This window comes from Bombus huntii, chromosome 17 (assembly GCF_024542735.1).
Source record: "Bombus huntii isolate Logan2020A chromosome 17, iyBomHunt1.1, whole genome shotgun sequence".
Classification (NCBI taxonomy): domain Eukaryota; kingdom Metazoa; phylum Arthropoda; class Insecta; order Hymenoptera; family Apidae; genus Bombus; species Bombus huntii.
In genome coordinates, this window is record NC_066254.1 from 4,679,622 (window position 1) to 4,697,450 (window position 17,829).

General features: G+C 30.0%; 5 protein-coding genes across 9 annotated transcripts; 3 read left to right on the forward strand and 2 right to left on the reverse strand.

The window, feature by feature from the left end:
* Nucleotides 1-203: 203 nt before the first annotated feature.
* LOC126875247 (serine/threonine-protein phosphatase 5) lies at nucleotides 204-3,735 on the forward strand. 2 transcript variants are annotated; one of them, XR_007693297.1, is made up of 9 exons: nucleotides 204-485; nucleotides 982-1,371; nucleotides 1,451-1,737; nucleotides 1,875-1,980; nucleotides 2,050-2,192; nucleotides 2,367-2,674; nucleotides 2,777-2,858; nucleotides 2,930-3,059; nucleotides 3,145-3,735. XR_007693297.1 is itself a non-coding variant. In XM_050638075.1 (8 exons), exons 1-8 carry the CDS (start codon nucleotides 392-394, stop codon nucleotides 2,987-2,989), a joined length of 1,470 nt encoding a protein of 489 aa, XP_050494032.1. In that variant the 5' UTR covers nucleotides 204-391; the 3' UTR covers nucleotides 2,990-3,735. The 2 variants fall into 2 exon arrangements, 1 of the variants encoding a protein (XP_050494032.1); XM_050638075.1 differs by having other exon boundaries at nucleotides 2,930-3,735.
* Nucleotides 3,392-4,871, reverse strand: LOC126875250 (cancer-related nucleoside-triphosphatase homolog). The gene is made up of 4 exons (XM_050638079.1): nucleotides 4,730-4,871; nucleotides 4,282-4,453; nucleotides 4,105-4,210; nucleotides 3,392-4,030 (listed from the first exon to the last, which is right to left on the reverse strand). Exons 1-4 carry the CDS (start codon nucleotides 4,782-4,784, stop codon nucleotides 3,752-3,754), a joined length of 612 nt encoding a protein of 203 aa, XP_050494036.1. The 5' UTR covers nucleotides 4,785-4,871; the 3' UTR covers nucleotides 3,392-3,751.
* On the forward strand, nucleotides 4,774-8,987 carry LOC126875243 (DDB1- and CUL4-associated factor 5). 3 transcript variants are annotated; one of them, XM_050638066.1, is made up of 8 exons: nucleotides 4,774-4,858; nucleotides 5,281-5,651; nucleotides 5,885-6,065; nucleotides 6,140-6,409; nucleotides 6,481-6,707; nucleotides 6,791-7,005; nucleotides 7,075-7,345; nucleotides 7,427-8,987. In XM_050638066.1, the coding sequence occupies exons 2-8, from the start codon at nucleotides 5,456-5,458 to the stop codon at nucleotides 8,422-8,424; spliced, it is 2,358 nt and encodes a 785-aa protein (XP_050494023.1). In that variant the 5' UTR covers nucleotides 4,774-4,858; nucleotides 5,281-5,455; the 3' UTR covers nucleotides 8,425-8,987. The 3 variants fall into 3 exon arrangements, with proteins under 3 accessions (XP_050494023.1, XP_050494021.1, XP_050494022.1); XM_050638064.1 differs by having other exon boundaries at nucleotides 4,821-5,143; XM_050638065.1 differs by having other exon boundaries at nucleotides 4,821-5,056.
* Nucleotides 8,988-9,134: 147 nt separating this feature from the next.
* On the forward strand, nucleotides 9,135-13,544 carry LOC126875242 (integrin alpha-4-like). Its single transcript, XM_050638063.1, has 10 exons — nucleotides 9,135-9,755; nucleotides 9,834-10,212; nucleotides 10,423-10,718; nucleotides 10,891-11,350; nucleotides 11,440-11,582; nucleotides 11,654-12,103; nucleotides 12,170-12,333; nucleotides 12,431-12,927; nucleotides 13,013-13,302; nucleotides 13,374-13,544. The coding sequence occupies exons 1-10, from the start codon at nucleotides 9,336-9,338 to the stop codon at nucleotides 13,407-13,409; spliced, it is 3,135 nt and encodes a 1,044-aa protein (XP_050494020.1). The 5' UTR covers nucleotides 9,135-9,335; the 3' UTR covers nucleotides 13,410-13,544.
* LOC126875248 (SR-related and CTD-associated factor 8-like) lies at nucleotides 13,304-16,568 on the reverse strand. Of its 2 annotated transcripts, none has more exons than XM_050638076.1 (6): nucleotides 16,341-16,568; nucleotides 15,461-15,947; nucleotides 15,128-15,390; nucleotides 14,789-15,011; nucleotides 14,233-14,498; nucleotides 13,304-14,150 (listed from the first exon to the last, which is right to left on the reverse strand). In XM_050638076.1, exons 1-6 carry the CDS (start codon nucleotides 16,365-16,367, stop codon nucleotides 13,998-14,000), a joined length of 1,419 nt encoding a protein of 472 aa, XP_050494033.1. In that variant the 5' UTR covers nucleotides 16,368-16,568; the 3' UTR covers nucleotides 13,304-13,997. The 2 variants fall into 2 exon arrangements, with proteins under 2 accessions (XP_050494033.1, XP_050494034.1); XM_050638077.1 differs by lacking the exon at nucleotides 16,341-16,568 and adding an exon at nucleotides 16,043-16,242.
* Between the last annotated feature and the right edge of the window lie 1,261 nt (nucleotides 16,569-17,829).

Sequence of the window (17,829 nt, forward strand, 5' to 3'; positions counted from 1 at the left end):
AGATAATAATTAAAAATACTGTAATTTAATCTTAAATTGTTATGATCATTTTGTTGACTAATAAATAAAATATAAAGGATGCAAGAGACATGATATTACAGAAAAATTGCAGAAAATTTAATATATCATGAAGTTTTATATTATGTATAGTTATAATATAATTATGTCATTTGAATCGTAATGATCGATAGTTCTCGTTGGTTCTCGACTTCGATCGATCGAATCGCTTCGTGGGGTAGTTGAGTAGATTTCAGGGTTTCAGTGTGTCTGCAATAAAGACCGTTATATAAAAAAAATTATTGTTTCTTTAATGTGTTATTTATTGTCTACGTTTCGATATAATTTAAGTCATTTTATATCATCCCATTAGTTTGTTAGTATAAAGCGCAAAATGAGTGAGAACGCAGAAATTACGGGAGTAATATCGCCAGAAGATGCGGCCAAAGCGGAAAAATTTAAAGAAGAAGCAAATGAATATTTTAAAAGTGCGTTTACAAACTTTCCTTATAAATTTGATCTTGCTATTTATTTTGTGTTTAGATACCAAACTAAGCAAAAATTCATGATTAACATTAGAATAATGTAATTTAGTCACGTGTACGTTGAAAACTAACCCAACTTCCGTAACGTAAATTATCATTAAATTATCAAGTGTAAACCTAATCATTAGAAGTTTTGAAATTTAAAACAATCAGGTTCCTTGTTATATCGCTGCTACAAGTTTATTCTAAATAATTATGTTCATTTGTAATGTTTGTCACTTTAATTATGACATTTCATATAACATGTTTTATTTGATGTGTCAAATTTGTAGTAATTTCATTTTGACAACATAAAAGTGTTAATTTTTAGAGTACTTCCATTATAGCGAAATAAAAAGTAATCTGTTATCCTTCTGGTGTATATGTTGAGAACAAACAAAACATTAATTATAATTTTTTCGCTATTATCTATCGTATATTTCATTATTTTTTTTTTTAGATCAAGACTATGACAAAGCCATAGAATTCTATACTAAAGCTATAGAAGTAAATCCTACAGTGGCAGTTTATTATGGAAATAGAAGTTTTGCTTATCTAAAAACAGAATGTTTTGGATATGCACTTACAGATGCATCAAAAGCTATTGATTTAGATAAAAATTACGTGAAGGGATATTATCGTAGAGCTGCAGCTCATATGTCACTTGGCAAGTTCAAACTAGCTCTTAAGGATTATAAAACTGTTACTAAAGCAAGACCAAATGATAAAGATGCAAAGATTAAATACACAGAATGTTCTAAAACATTAAAAATGTTAGCCTTTGAAAAAGCAATCTCAGTGGAAGAAAATAAAAAAAATATAGCAGATATGATTAATTTAGAAGCAATGGGTAAATTATACTTAATATTTATTTAATGAGTTTAAATATGCTTAAAAAAAGTTCTGTTGTGATTGTTTTTGTTTTATAGCTATCGAAGATGAATATACCGGGCCTAAACTTGAAGATGAAAAAGTTACGTTGCAATTTATGCAAGATTTATTAGTATGGTATAAGGAACAAAATAAATTACACCGTAAATATGCTTATAAAATTCTTTTAGATATAAAAGCATGGTTTATGGCACAACCAAGCTTAGTTGACGTTACAATTCCTGAAGATAGTAAATTTACTATCTGTGGAGATATACATGGACAATTCTATGATTTACTTAATATATTTGAATTAAATGGATTACCATCAGAAACTAATCCATATGTATCTTTTATAATAGTAAATAAGTTATACCTATTACTACATTTCATATTTACTAATTTAATGATTAAATATACTATAATTAAATATATTACTAATACAAGTACAATAGTATCATATATTTCTTAATAGTTATACAGTTATTCAATGGAGATTTTGTAGATAGAGGCTCCTTCTCCGTAGAATGTATATTTACCCTATTTGGATTTAAATTATTATATCCAAACCACTTTTTTATGTCTAGAGGTATACTCTTACCAATCTATTTATATCATTAACATGTTGTACATATTCATAGTAAAGTACAATATTTAGGTAACCATGAATCTGCTACAATGAATCAAATGTATGGATTTGATGGTGAGGTTAAAACAAAATATTCTGCTCAAATGGCCGAGTTATTTACAGAGGTTTACAATTGGCTCCCTCTTGCCCATTGTCTTAATAATAGAATACTTGTAAGTTTATATTGTTACGTAGAAGAGAGATGTTGAATTTAATATAGTAGGTAACCAAGGAAGTTTGCGTTGTTTTAATCAATAACAATCAATAAAGAATGAAGCGGACTTTCCTGGTTTCCTGATAGTTATGCAATGGTGTATATATAAATTATGTGTTTATGGGATTTGTAGGTAATGCATGGTGGTCTATTTTCAAGAGACGACGTTACGTTAAAAGAAATTCGAGAAATTGATAGGAATAGACAACCACCAGAAGAAGGGCTAATGTGCGAATTATTATGGTCAGATCCACAACCACAAGCTGGAAGAGCACCCAGTAAAAGAGGAGTTGGTGTACAGTTTGGCCCTGATGTTACACAAAATTTCCTTGCCATGAACAATCTTGATTACATTATAAGAAGTCACGAAGTGAAAAATGATGGATATGAAGTTGGTCACTTTGGAAAATGTATTACTGTATTTTCTGCTCCAAATTATTGGTACATAAACGTGTATTATTAGTTTAAAAATAATTGTTCTTTATGAAATGAACGATCTTTAATACGGTCATCTTGTATATTAATTTTATTATTTATTCTTAGTGATACTATGGGTAACAGGGGCGCTTTTATCACACTTAATGGTAAAGATATGGAACCCCATTTCACATCATACGAGGCAGTGGTATGTTACAAACTAATTAATAAGTTTTATAATTTTTAATTGTACTACATAAGGATGTACTTTTGTTTCAGGCTCATCCAAATATAAGGCCAATGGCATATGCTAATTCTCTACTAAAATTCATGTGCTAGTGGAACACCCTAGGTATTATTGATAAATAAATGAATAACAATAACTGAATACGAGTAGCCCAATCAAAGTGTGCGTAATATATTTGATACCGAAATGGAGAAGGTGAGAAACACTTAGGCTTCTCCAAAACAATAAAGTACTGTATTCTTTTTAGGAACATGAAAATCTTCTGTATCATAATAACTGCAATGAAGATGTAATATTGATGGGTACAAAAATGAAAAAAGTTTGCTTGTTTTGAGAACATGCAAACAGACATATATCAAATTTTCTTGTCTATGATAAGACTAAATGCCTCATTAGCAATTTATGTTTCACTGTAACGAAATGACGCAAAGAAGAAAAGAAACGTTTCTATTTTGTACCCTCAATTGAACCACCTTATTCACTAAAGATTTTAATGTTCACGCACAAGCTGAGTAAATGATCTCAAAGATCTCAACAGATTAACTTATATTCTAATATTTGCAGAAGGTGCTGAACATATAATGAACACACCTGTTATTCTTTTAATTTATTCTTTAATGAATAATGGTGGTTTTTACAAGACGATAATTATTACGAAAATATCTAATACATATGCAATTTAGCATGACTATGTAGTACAATTTTCCAGCCAGTCACTATTTGTCACGTTATTTGTGATAACTACTTTTTTACAAATTTAACGTGATTGGAAGGATTTCTTTAATCTAACATTTTGTTTTTTTGTTAATAATAAACGATGTTTATAATGTATTTAAAATTTATATTGTTTTTCTTTAAAAAAAGGAAACTTGTGTACCTTGTGAAATGAGCGGAAAAATTTCTCCTGGTAAATTATCTCGATTTTGACGATTCACAGTTATAATTTTACATCTTTTATCTGCATGAAGCTTTTGGAACAATGATAAATGCCGTTGCGGTACTTTATGCATTTGAGGTATCGTCGCAATTACAAAAGGTATTTTTGAAGTTCCAAAAAATAACTTCACTATTTTATCATGAAATCTTTGACTAAACAATTCCATTTTTCCAATTTCATCTATGATTAATATGTCCTAAGGAAATCGAAAATTAATGAATTGATTACAATTATAAATATGTATAAAATATATAAAACTATTCTGCTTACTGCATTTGAATCAAAGACAGGCAATGCTGTTGCTTCAAAATCATTAAGAAACACATGATAATTCCCCACTTTATATTTAGAGTGCTGCGACTGGTTTATCACATTTCTGTTTACAAGTAGTATTGTCTTAGTCAAAAAGGAAATTAAACTTTATATATTTAAGAAATTAATACCAACTCAATTCGTGCCAATGTTGATTTTTCGTCACGGTTTTTCATTAGCACAACATCAAATCCAATCCTGCTACCACTTTGACCTCGAACTTCTTCAGTATAAAATCCATCAAACTTACAACTTTGTTCCTCCATCATCAAAGCTAACTTTTTACATAACGTAGTTTTTCCTATACCTATGGCAGTTCTCATTTTATTCAAAACCATTATAAACTATTTTTATTTACAATAAACGATTAGAAGATTAACTAATAAATTTTAAAGAATACAACAAATACATTACTTATTATTATAAAATTACACATGTTATATGACGGTGATTTAAATAAATAAGAAATGTAAATAATTAAAAGAAAAAATATTAAATATTTTGAACATTGAGGATATGTAAAAGTTACTAGTAGTGGGCGATTTTTTGAACACCATGTAATTTTTGAAAATCGCGGACTTACCAGGAGGGCCAGTGAGAAGTACGCGTGAGACACGCAATGCGGCGCCGGTATCCATGCTTCTTGTTTTTCTAGAAGTGTTTAAGTAACAGTTGTGAGTGACACTTGCATATAAACGTAAGAAGATAGTAGGTAATCGAAATAAAAAGAAAAAATATTTTTATTTAATGGGGTTATTTAGTTAGAGATATATGTATCGATGATATGGATAAGAAATCGAAAGGAAAAGATTGATAATATTAGCCACAACGTGGAGTCGCTGAATAGCGATCAGCTGATTGTGCTCGAGTAAGACAATCTGTTCGGGTGGGCTGAAACGCCTTTGTATATGTGGGTACCTACTACCTACATATGTACTTTGGTTGTGTTCAGAAGTGCGTTGGTGCGTGAGACGCACCTCGTGTAGCTTATGTTTGTGTGAGTTTATGAGGTGTATACTCGCGACACGTCTGTCACAGAATAAATATAAGATCGGCCACGACGAAACTTATAATAGTTACAACCTATAATAATCTCGTAGATTTGATTGCGCCACGAATTTCCCTATTCTATAGGTCTCCCCGGTTTACTAAGTACGCGAGACAGTCTTAGAATCTTTGAGGTGCACTAAGGGTACTTAATCGACGAAGAGAATACGGGCGTTAGTTACAGGATACATGGAAGAAAGGGACGAAGGGTGAAGACGACGGTTCTATCCGTTTTCGTATACGTATCAGTATATGCAAAGAAATGGCTCGTCCTTCCAATTATAATCCGCTCTCGTATTTCGTCGCAAGACAAATCGACGACAAAGTCGACTACTGCAAACGCCTCGTTAATGCAAGGTTCGAAAGCTCCGAAAATCTGTTTAGGAAAGATCTACTATCGCATTATGGATGCGTCAATGCGATTGAATTTTCGAATCAAGGAGATCTATTGGTTTCCGGTAAGAAGTTAACAAATATGTTTAATTTATTTCGTTCTTACACGGCTTATGCCCGTCGATTTAGAAAATTAAAGTTCGACGGAAAATTGAAGCCTTTTGATATTTTTAAGTAATTGCACGATTGTGCAAAACATGTGTTAGTTCCTGGATATATGTTTTTGTAATGTATTAAATTGATTATTGAAATGAAAATATATTTATTGTTTAAAATTATTTTATCATTAATTTAACAGGTGGTGATGACAGAAGAGTTTTATTATGGAAAGTAGAGCAAGCAATACAAGATGTAGGCAAACCCACAGTAATGAAAGTTCAACACATTAGTAATATTTTCTGTCTTGGTTACGATAATAGCAAAACAAAAATATTTTCTGCTGGAAATGACGATCAAGTTATTGTTCATGACTTACGAACGTATGAAGCTTCTTCCTTAAACACTTTTATATATAAACATATAGAACTAAACAATTATTTATTTCTTGATATAGAGGAGATGTTGTGAATCTCTTCGTCCATGAGAAACCTGTTTATGGACTATCAGTACATCCGCATAATGACAATGTATTTGCAAGCGCCTGCGATGATGGGAGAGTTTTAATTTATGACATACGAGGATCCAATGCTATGGAAACATTTTGTTTGGCACGGTACAAAACTGCTTTTCACTCTGTAATGTTTAATCCTGTTGAGCCGAGAATGCTTGCAACCGCCAATGCTAAAGAAGGAGTTAGCATGTGGGATGTAAGAAAACCTTTGAAGTAAGTAAAAAATTCAAATAAAATCATATGAAAATGTTTCGTCAAAATAATAACTATAATAATATTTACAGACCTATATTACGTTATGGAAATGAAAGTTCAGCTCAGAGTTGTATGAATGTTAGATTTAATGCAGCAGGTAATAGATTGCTAGCTTTGAGAAGAAGATTACCTCCTGTACTTTATGATGTAGACTCTTCTACTCATTTATGTCAGTTTGATCATCCTGGATACTATAACAGTTGCACAATGAAATCATGTTGTTTTGCTGGAGATAATGATGAGTATGTCCTTTCTGGTAAGTAGTACTGCAATAATCATAAATCTTTTTATATACTTCTTCTGCTAGTATTTACATACATTTCAACTTATAACTTTAAGGTTCTGACGATTTTAATCTATATATGTGGAAAATTCCTTCTGAGGATGTAAAATGGGTAAATTTTGCACACATGGTATTACGTGGGCACAGGTCCATTGTTAATCAAGTACGATACAATCAAGCTAGTTGTATTTTTGCTTCATCTGGAGTTGAGAAACTCATAAAGATTTGGAGTCCATTTCCTCTTGGAAGCAATTGCTTAGGTGGATTAAAGGTAATTTATGGAATAATTTTATTATACATGTTGATAGCATATATCATTGTTTCTATATTTATATTTTAGAGGGATGATGGAAGACAAGAGAGGCAAAGGAGAGTATTTACACATGATGAATATATTGGACTAGTATTACGTAGTGGACAATTTATGACACATGATTATAGCCATCAATCAACCAGAGAAGATCCTAGAATGATGGCATTTTTTGATTCATTGGTACAACGTGAGGTTGAAGGTTGGACTTCTGAAGATATGTCAACAGCACCTCAAACCCCTAGTGATTCTGAAAGTAATCTTATAACTGGACGAGTTTATAGTGCAACAGATTCTGATGGTAAATCTTTTTTTCAAATTTTTACATTGAAGTACTAAACAAAAATAATTTTGAGTGAAATATTAATTTATTTTCTTGTAGACTCTACGGCATTTGACCGTCAATTGATGTCAAGTATTTTGGGGCCAGCGATAACACTGGCATCCCGTGGATCCTGTGGGGGTGGAGTAGCCCCTGAAAGACCATTAGAGTCCCCAAATCGTATAACACAACTTATAGCATATCGTAGAGAAAAACTAATGAAACTTGCAGCTGTAGATTGTGATGCACCAGCAAATAATGCCTCAGCTGCAGCGTCAGAACCATCTGCCTCAGGTTCTGCCAGTGATGGTGACAATGCACAAGTTAAGTGTAAATCTAAATCAAAAGTAAAATTTCTTAAGAGGAAACATAGTAAAATTACTGAGATAAGAAGGGCCGGAATAAAGTGTGCAGTGTTACAAATTAATAGTGACTCTGATAGTGATGAACAACCTGTTGACACAACTCAGCCTAGTACCAGTTCTGGCGTAGTTTCTAGAAGATCACGATATGTTGTGCATATTGAGAGGGAAGCAAAACATTCAAATTACAGCAGTAGCAGTTCAGAGGATAACGACATTTCTGGTAAACGTAAGCATTCGAAAACTGATTCTGATACTTCTACGAAAGTACACAGAAGGAAACACAAAAAATGTAAAAGTAACTCAAAAAATGACAGTACCAAAAATAAGAGCAAACGGCAAAAAATTGATTATGATACAAAGAAGAAGAAATCAGGCAGAGATTGGAAGCTTTATTTAAATGATGTTAGTAATGCAATAAAAATCCAGAAAGATGGTCCATCAGTGCCAGTGAACAAATCAAGCAAAGTTCCTTCAACTCCTGACAGTGGTATCACATCAGGAGTATCTACAAGTGAAAAAAATGGTGAACAAGCACAGAAAGATCAAAATGATGCAGAGAGCTCAGATCATGAGCAGAAACTAAAAAATCTAGAATATTTTAGAAAGAAGGTGAATGTAGTAAGAAGGAGCTATCGTATTCGATCTAAGCCTTTATCCCAAACTATTTCAACTACAACTGATTCTTCCGATTAAGCTCCTATTACCTTCAACATTTTAATCCCTTTCCTTTTGTACATAATGAATCTGTGATTCCTTGAAGTATATTTTTATAATACTAAGTTCGTTCGCACGCGAATATGACCGGTTTTTTCTATCTTCTTTTAGACTTTATTATTTTTCCGTTATCTTCATATGTATGCTATATTTTATTGGAATCTCTTATCATACAAGACTGTCCCAGAAAAATAAATCTTCTTTCACCATATTTAGAACAATTTTCATTGTCATCTAATTACAATATTTTATAATTGGTACAAAGGATTATACGAATTTAGTAGTCTAAAATGTTTAAAATTATTAATAACTGATGTCTCAATTGTTTAGAAAATTTGATTTATTATTATAATATAAACATGTTTGGATATGACCATTAAATCATATATAATCGAAACTCCAGCAAAACACCGCCGAGAATTATAGGTAAATTGATGCTACATTAGCTATAATAAGCGATCCAGCTAATGTGTATTGTTGACATGGTTTGTAAGTGTGATGGAAAATAATAAAACAATAAATTGATATACATTTTTTTCTTATATGTTTAGCTTTGAAAACAAGTTAAGGATATTGCATTATTTAATCCTGCATTTATACGTCTTTATTAACTTATAATAAATAAAGGAAAGAATGACCTAAATTTATGCATTAATTTATTGTCCAATAAATTTATGTAGTTCTGCTTTATTTAATATCAGAACACGATTTTCCTTTTAATTTTGATAGAAAGCATAAATATACGAAACAAATATGACTAATTCCTTTATGATGTCATTGTGGTTTCTAGATATAAAGTACATCCTTCCTGTGGGTACAAAACCTTAATTCTTTCAGTTTTAGAAATAATGTTCCCTGGTCTTTCATTTTACTAACATCAGTTATTCAGAATGTTATATTTAACTTTATCAACTAAGATTAATATATGGTTTTATAGTTTTACATTTATAATTTTACAGTATAGTATACTAGCATATAATTTAGACATTGATAATGCCAAAATATTTAATATTCCCAAAAATTTTAGTTATCAACGGGGAAGTTATTTTGGATTTTCCGTTGCCCTTTATACAGATGGCCTAGATTCTGTACTACTTGTAGGTGCTCCCAGAGCAAATACAAGCATAATACAAAATGTAATTGAGCCAGGTACTATATTTCAATGTCCAATTAATGAAACATGTAAGGAATGGATTATTGATAGAAGTGGAAATTATAAAGAGGAGTATTCAACAATTAATCAAATTGAGGACAATGCATGGATTGGTGCAACAATTGCTATAGAAAATAAGACTAATCCTACAATTGTGGTATGTTGAAGTCTGTATTTCTTTTTTCATATATTTATCCTTAAAAACTTATAATTACTTAATTAAACTTGTAAGTAGGTTTGCGGCCCACGATTGAAGTATAATATTATAAATAAACGCCAATCTAATTGGTTTATGTACGGCATTTGTTATTTGTCATTAATTAACAGTATTAAGTCTTTCGAAAAAGAATCTAAAAGTAAAATTTTATCATTTGTGAGGCTTAGAGAAGCTATCGATACGAAAAGATATGTTTATAATTTTGGCATGAGTCAAGTTGGTTTTTCTATGCATATGACATCCAATGACCTAAAGTGGGATTTAATATTAGGTAGTCCTGGTGTATTTAACTGGAAAGGTATGCCTTTGTTAGTTACAAAATCAGTTGATGGTAAAATGCAAAATATAATTCCATCAATTAAAGATGAGGGAAGTATTCGTGCAAATAATTATTTTGGTATGTAACACAATTTCTTTTTACTACTAACTGAATATTTTTATAATATATATTTCATTATATATCAAATTATTATTATATATTATTTATTATTATTTTTAAATAAAGCCATTTTTCTTATCATTCCATTATAAACCTATAAATTAAGTGAAATAGTTTGTGTAAAATATTGTTGGTATATAAGATAGTAATTTATCATAATTTATTTAGGGTATGCAGTAACATCTGGTTATTTTAGAGAAGGAAAATTGTGGTTTGTTTCTGGTGCTCCAAAGGCTTCACTTATGTTTGGTGCTGTTGCTATATTTACCTTCTCTCATAACGATAATGCGAAATTAGAAATAAAAAAGATTTTGAATGGTGAGCAATATGGTGAATATTTTGGTGCTGCTTTATCATCATGTAATCTTAATGGTGACAATAGAGATGAATTAATTGTTGGAGCACCATATTGGTCAAAAAATATGGATGAAGGTCGCATATATGTCTTTACTGCTTTACATAATGTATGTACATTTTGTAATATCGCTGAATTATTGCAGAAATAATACTTTGACTTGAATATAGTAGTCTAAAATTCCTTTTAAAATCTGATTAAATAAGTCTTCAATTTATAAATTAGTATAGTATGTTAATATTAAACTTAATACACATATTGATCTCAAACATTGGCGGTAGGAAATTTTTGAAAAAAAATCATTTGAAGGAAAAATATCTGGAAGTAGATTTGGATCTACTATAACTTGTCTTGGTGATATTGATTATGATGGCTATGGTGATATTGCTGTTGGTGCACCATATGAAGAAGAAAGTGGTGCAATATATATCTTCAATGGCAATAGCAATGGATTACCTAAACATTATAGCCAAAGGATAGTTGGCAAACAATTTGGAAGGAATATCCGTGGATTTGGAATTTCAATTTCCGAACCTCGTGATATAAATGGTGATAAATATCCTGATATTGCAGTTGGAGCTTATTTATCTGAACAAGCAATTTTAATAAAATCAAAACCTGTTATAACAATAACTACAAAATTGTCTTACAATGACAAACAAAAATTATTGAGAAATTCTACATCTTTTCTAATTGATGTGTGTACATATTATGATGGAATAAATACTCCTAATTATCTTCGTAAGTATATAATTTAATTTTTATATACATATATAATGAAGTTATACATAATCTGGAATATCATATTTAATAAATGATATTACATTTAGGAGTTGTTAAATCTTTGAAAATCGACCAAATATATAGAAGAGCTTATTATGGTACAGAAAGAAATAGTGATAACATTTATAAATTGTCTGATACTTTATATAAATCTAAAAATCTATGCAGTCAACTTAAAATATATTTAAAGGTAGAATTTTATACCAGTATCTTTTTAAAAAATATTTTTTTTAATTATATTTTATTTTTTGATTTTGTTAGAAAAATATCCAAAATATAATAAATCCAGTTGAAATATCTATCTCAACTAGTTTAGAAAAGGACTTAAATTTAAATGATAGTAAGATGAAAGTAAACTTTCTCTGTACAAGCTGTGTAGCTATAAATAAATTGTTTTCTAAAACTGAAGATTTAATAAAATTACCATTTGCTGTTGATTGTGGTGACGACAATATTTGTACATCAGATGTAAAGATATCACTTTCAACAAATTTAAATTCTAATAACAAATATGTTGTTGGATCAACATTCACTACCAAGCTTAAAATAGATGCTCTTAATTATGGTGAACCTGCTTATCAAGCTAAAATATATGTATATATACCAAAAATATTATCATTAGCAAGTATGCCAGCTTCATGCATGGAAAGTTTTTATACAAATAATACTTTAGAAGCAATTTGTGATCTTGGAAATCCACTTAGGAAAAATGTAAGTGTAATCTGTTAAGTATCAAGACTTTTTCAATAAAGTAACATAATTAATTATTTCTATTAGAAAACATTAATATTAGATTTGGATATGAGTAAAATTCGGTTTGATGTTGATCACGTGGATCTATGGACCAATTTTAACACACAAAGTGAACAGAAAGATCCATTCAATAATACACATGTTTTAACTATATACTTTGATGTTGATGTTGACATAGTGATTGCAGGGTTAGTATCGCTAGATTTATTTATTGTTATTATTAGTTATACTTCATACTTTCTATAATTATATTATCATTTACTAACTACAATTCTTTTTTATTAGGAAAGCACAAGATAATTTATATTCATATTCTACTGATAATGAGGATGAAAAATTAAACAATATTCGATTTCAACATATTTATGAAATTCAAAAATTTGGAGATAGTCCAATTGATGAAGTTTTACTAACAATTAATATTCCAATATATTGGAAACATTCTACTGGAGATATACAGATTATCAATATAAACGAAACAATTAGTTATCTGGATGGTCAACCATTTTACTGCACACACTTGAATTCTACACTTTCAACTGCTTTAACTAATATATCTGAAATTTACTTTTCAAATACTGAACTGTATACACAAAAAGGATTTATGATGGATACCAATTTTTCTATAAATTCTCCGCCAGAAAACAGGTCAATTTATATCAATTGTACAAATGCTAATGTCAAATGTACATATATTAAATGTGAGCTTGGTCCCTTTCTAAGTTCTTCATCTGTTGCAAAACTTTCACTCATATTGGACTTTTACATATCTGATTTTAAAAGTAAGATTTTTCTTGATATGTATCTTGATTTAACTTTCAAGATATGTTGAAAAATTTTACCGTTTCTTTTTAATATTTATTGCAGCAAAAATGGTGGAAGAGAAAGACATAATATTTTTCTTGTCTAGCGGACACGTTAATATTTTAGAATCAAATCATGTTATGAAAAAAATTAGACACAAGTCTGATGATACTATTATTGCTACAATGTTCTTAGGTTCACCAGTAACTCAACACATTGCAATGTGGATTATAGCTTTGTCAATTGTCTTAGGAATTTTACTGTTAATACTGTTAATTTTAGCACTACTTAAAATTGGATTCTTTAATCGAAGTAGGAAAAAAGAACTTGAAGCATTAAAATCACAAACAGATGTAAGTTTTTTAAAATATTTTTTATTACATTATATATAGATATTACATTTAATGTATTTGTTACATTACAGAAGAGACATGGGAATACATTGGAAACATGTTCATGAACAGAAATTTTTCAGAAAGAATAAATTTATTAATATATAACTTTTATATATTGTATACATATATATATATGTATATATATATATGACTTTTATTCTTCGCATAATTAAGAAAAGAAAATAAATAACAACAACTTACATTTTGTTATCGCATTTGAGTACTATTAGTATCTTTATAAAAATATAATAAATCTTAGAAAATATTAACTTGATTATAAATTTTCAACTACAAAGCTTAAAAGGACTGTATTATAAATATTGTTTCATTTTGTTTATAATCTTTACTTATGTTATGTAACATTCTGTGAAAATAATTCGAGCAAATTTATCATAAATAAATAATCTATATACAAAAATATTAATCTTTTTATATATAGCATGAGATTCGAGCAGCTTGTATTATAGTTGTGGTGCTTTTTATTGAAATATCTCGTGCCAAAAAAATATATAAATATATATATAATAGCTGCCTTTCATGTTAAATATCTTTAATACACAATCATATTGTGCACATATTTGCATATATCAATAACAGAGCATAAAATTTTCATTATACATAATTTTTTATATGAATTTTTATCTCAACTTACATTAGTCATCCAAACCTAAGCCTTTTGAAATTTCATCTGCTGTTAATTTATTTCCGGAAACAGGACTATCAGAAGATATAGGAGGTTGTACAGGCGGTGCAGAATTTGGTGTATAAGCTGGTGGAGGAGTTGGATGATTTTCTTCGTGAGATTTCTGTATGTACAATCATAATTATGTAATCAGATTATAAAATTTACATATTCACAATTTTTAGAATATCATGGTTTATACTTACATCTTTGTCGTGTTTGGTAAGACCTCCTAAAGCAGAACTAAGAAAGGCTGATCCTATTCCAGATAAAAGATCTGAATTTGATGATTGATTAGAATATCCACCAGAAGGTTGGTAATTTCCGTAACCTCCTGAAGGTTGGTAATTTGGTTGTTGATTTCCACCACCTCCAAGAACACCACCAAGAATAGATCCTAAGGCTCCTGTCAATGGATTACTTGGTTGACTTGGAGGAGGTGGTGGTGCTGCATTATGCCCACTATTACCACCTTAGATATACAAAAATTTAATGTATTAAAATTTACTTATGAAGCATATAAAAATTTTACTTCAAATGTAAAATTATCTGTATTGTGTGTTTATCATGATTCACTATAACCTTTAACATAAATATAGCTTATAATAGATGACATCATCTATGTCATCACCTAACATTCCAACACTCAATCATACAATTATGAACAAATCACTATATTAATATCTTCAGTTTGAAAGATTAAGAAAAGTATTATTTCATAACTTGTTCATGTTTTAAGCATAAAATGTATCTATATCATACCTAATGCTCCAAGAATAGAGTCTAATACACCACCACCACCGCTTGATTGTTGGATGTTGGTAGGGTAGCCTTGTTGTGCTTGTGAGTTACTTAAAGCATTGGTCACTAAACTGCTTGCTAAAGCTGCACCCAAAGAACCAAGATTTCCCAAACCACCTTCACTTTCTGTTTTTGATTTAGAAGCATCAGATTTTTCCTGATCATCTTGAACTTCTTTTTTTTTCTAAAAAATTATAAACATAGCATGCATATAACATATGTTATTATTCTTAGTATCTTATACAGATATTATTGTATGCTATTATTTCCAAAAGACTTGTAATTATTAAATTTATATACACTCATAGCGTGTGCAGCAGCTGCTATGCCTCCTGCTGCAACTAGTCCCCCTATTGCTAATCCAACTTTATCCAAACAACCACTAAATGCTTCTTCTTCTTCAGGCTTCTCATATCCAGGCTGATATCCATATGCTCTTGGAGGATTATAACCAGGTCCTCCATATACACCAGGAGGAGGCCCATACCCAGGAGCTGGAGGTGGTGGACCATATCCACCTTGTGGTGTTTGTGGACCTATTGTAGGATATAATCCTCCAGGTGCTAAAAAATGACATAGAATTTATTATGCAATTATTTAGTAACAGAAAAAGGATATAAAATGCTTAATTACGTGGTGGCCCAAAATTAGCAGCAGGTACATCTGGCGTGGGTACAGCTCGAGGAGAACGAGGTGGATCAATTGGAACGGTCTCATATGTGATAGATTGTACTTCTACATCTCCATCAATAACCAAATGTGTTACTTTCTCATATGGTAGCCTATGAACAAATTCTGCAAAATGTCTGCCATTTATGGCAATCTTATAACATGGAAAATCACACAAAAGGAACATCTCAAATTCTTGGCCAGGTTGTATCCACATGGGTCCATCATTTTCCTCTGGGCCCCAAGTCATTGATACTATATGATTTCTAGTAATAAATCCTTCTGCGAAACGTGGTGAAACATGAATGGCAATATCATCTCTTGGATTTAATGTAGGTCCCAATTGATAATTTACAGCAAAACGTACAGCACTAGGAGGAACTTTGCCTCGAATTTTTACCATTTTTCCAGGTATTAAACCACCTTCAACAGCTCCCACATAAGGAATTGGCTATTAAAATATAAAGGTATTTATTATTTAAACGCAAAACTTCACAATTCTGAAATTAAATTGTACTGCATTTAGAAAAATCAAAAATGCATGACATATCATTGTATAAATTGTTCATTAATACTTTATCCATCTTTTTAAATTGAAACTATTACAGATCTTTTGATCTCTTTTAACTTATACAATATTATTCTGATATACTTGTACAGTACTTGTAAATAATCTAACGAATTAACAAATATAGTTGGATAAGTGTTTGGATAAACTATGTTTCATTGAGATCATATCAGCAGTGCAGATGCTATGTATATATATACGTATATCCTTCCTGGATCGATGACAATCAACTTTGCCAAATGAAATAACTTTTTAATCGATGTAAATAATACTTACAGGATCCAAAACTGGCTCAAATGACATCTTTATTGTTTAATTATATTTCGCAAGTTCGGATAGAAGTTTATAATTCAACGCACTATTTTAAAATAGCGAATACTGCGTACGCGAAGAAATCTTGTGAGTTGTCTTTCGTGTCTTCTTTTTAAAACATTTCTATTTAAAGTGGTGACGTTTCCAGCTTAAACTGTGCAATGCGGCACAAACTATACTTATATGATACGGCTTGAAATATATGATACATAGTTTCTTTGGCGCATGCATTCTCTAATTCCTTACAGTTACTGTAGTGACGTACAGTTCGTATGGTAGTGCCGTAATATAGAAAAGCCGCGAATTCAAACTTATCTCGTGCAGAAATAGAACAAACCAATCAAATTTCTTTATATTTTATTTAAACCAGAAACACGTGGAACCAGTTATAAGAAAGTAATGACATGATATAACACATTCACAATATAACCAATAAGTTATATATTTTTTATAACTCTTATTAGACGATTACAAATACATTTCAATATAGATAATGGCTAGATTGCAAATTTTTCTGCATTTATGGAAAATTTAAAAATACAGAAACGTTCAAAATGCATATTATAAGCGAAAGTACATAATATATGTAACGTATAATATTCACTGAATTATTTAACGTATGAAATAAATCGCTGCAACAAAACATCCGCAATAATATCCTAATAATAATTTAAAATAGTCAAAAATAGAAATTAGTCTTAAAGTACATATAAACAATTTTTAATAATTTATTCTACCTACATATATTCATTATTAGTGCGTTGCACGAATCTCTTTATTTAATCGAAGATTATAAAATAAGTTCGTCAAGATACAGAAATGTCATAAATTACAAATTTCAATTCTGAGTATCTTTTATATACTAGGCTATAAACATTGTATGAAACATTTCCACTTTTATGGAGGGCGGCGCGCTATAAACTGTCTCCATTGAAATTATTGCTTAAAGGTTGCGCAATTAATTATTGGAATAGTTACACGCGGACACACGCACGTATTATCGCCTACGTTCATTTTCGTCCACGCATTGTTTAACACTACAGGAAACTAAATAAACCGTCCATTGAGATATAACAGGTTCAGTGAGAGAGAGAGTTTTTGCGTAGAAAAAGTAAACAGTTAAACGGGAGCAAGTTAATAGTGAACAGAACCGCTGTATCAATGTAAATCAATAAAATCGATGATGAAACACGGTAAAATTCTATGCATAGGTTACTACTTAACCTTAGACCGTCATAAAATTTCAAAGGAACGAAATTTACGCTTATTTTACAATTTCTTATAACTGTAATAATTATTTCAAATTATTTTATTTGTTTTTAATACAAAATGCAATTACTGTCCTGATGTTATTTCTTAAATAAAAATACCAGAGTAATTGAAACGATCGACTACTGTCTTAAATTGCTATTCTTCATTTTTATCTTAAACAAAATTTGTCCAGGTCTGGCTT

Excerpts from the sequence above, each read along its gene's own strand:
- LOC126875247 (XM_050638075.1), top strand. The coding sequence starts at position 392 with ATGAGTGAGAACGCAGAAATTACGGGAGTAATATCGCCAGAAGATGCG. Across the intron at positions 1,738-1,874 it reads CATCAGAAACTAATCCATAT|TTATTCAATGGAGATTTTGT; the intron begins GTATCTTTTATA and ends ATAGTTATACAG. Across the intron at positions 2,675-2,776 it reads TTTTCTGCTCCAAATTATTG|TGATACTATGGGTAACAGGG; the intron begins GTACATAAACGT and ends ATTTATTCTTAG.
- LOC126875250 (XM_050638079.1), bottom strand. The coding sequence starts at position 4,784 with ATGGATACCGGCGCCGCATTGCGTGTCTCACGCGTACTTCTCACTGGC. Across the intron at positions 4,454-4,729 it reads ACTTCTCACTGGCCCTCCTG|GTATAGGAAAAACTACGTTA; the intron begins GTAAGTCCGCGA and ends GAACTGCCATAG. Across the intron at positions 4,031-4,104 it reads CTGTCTTTGATTCAAATGCA|GACATATTAATCATAGATGA; the intron begins GTAAGCAGAATA and ends CGATTTCCTTAG.
- LOC126875243 (XM_050638066.1), top strand. The coding sequence starts at position 5,456 with ATGGCTCGTCCTTCCAATTATAATCCGCTCTCGTATTTCGTCGCAAGA. Across the intron at positions 5,652-5,884 it reads AGGAGATCTATTGGTTTCCG|GTGGTGATGACAGAAGAGTT; the intron begins GTAAGAAGTTAA and ends TTAATTTAACAG. Across the intron at positions 6,410-6,480 it reads GATGTAAGAAAACCTTTGAA|ACCTATATTACGTTATGGAA; the intron begins GTAAGTAAAAAA and ends TAATATTTACAG.
- LOC126875242 (XM_050638063.1), top strand. The coding sequence starts at position 9,336 with ATGTTATATTTAACTTTATCAACTAAGATTAATATATGGTTTTATAGT. Across the intron at positions 10,719-10,890 it reads TCTTTACTGCTTTACATAAT|GAAATTTTTGAAAAAAAATC; the intron begins GTATGTACATTT and ends CATTGGCGGTAG. Across the intron at positions 11,583-11,653 it reads AACTTAAAATATATTTAAAG|AAAAATATCCAAAATATAAT; the intron begins GTAGAATTTTAT and ends TGATTTTGTTAG.
- LOC126875248 (XM_050638076.1), bottom strand. The coding sequence starts at position 16,367 with ATGTCATTTGAGCCAGTTTTGGATCCT. Across the intron at positions 15,948-16,340 it reads TTGAGCCAGTTTTGGATCCT|CCAATTCCTTATGTGGGAGC; the intron begins GTAAGTATTATT and ends ATATTTTAATAG. Across the intron at positions 14,151-14,232 it reads TTACCAAACACGACAAAGAT|AAATCTCACGAAGAAAATCA; the intron begins GTAAGTATAAAC and ends TTGTACATACAG.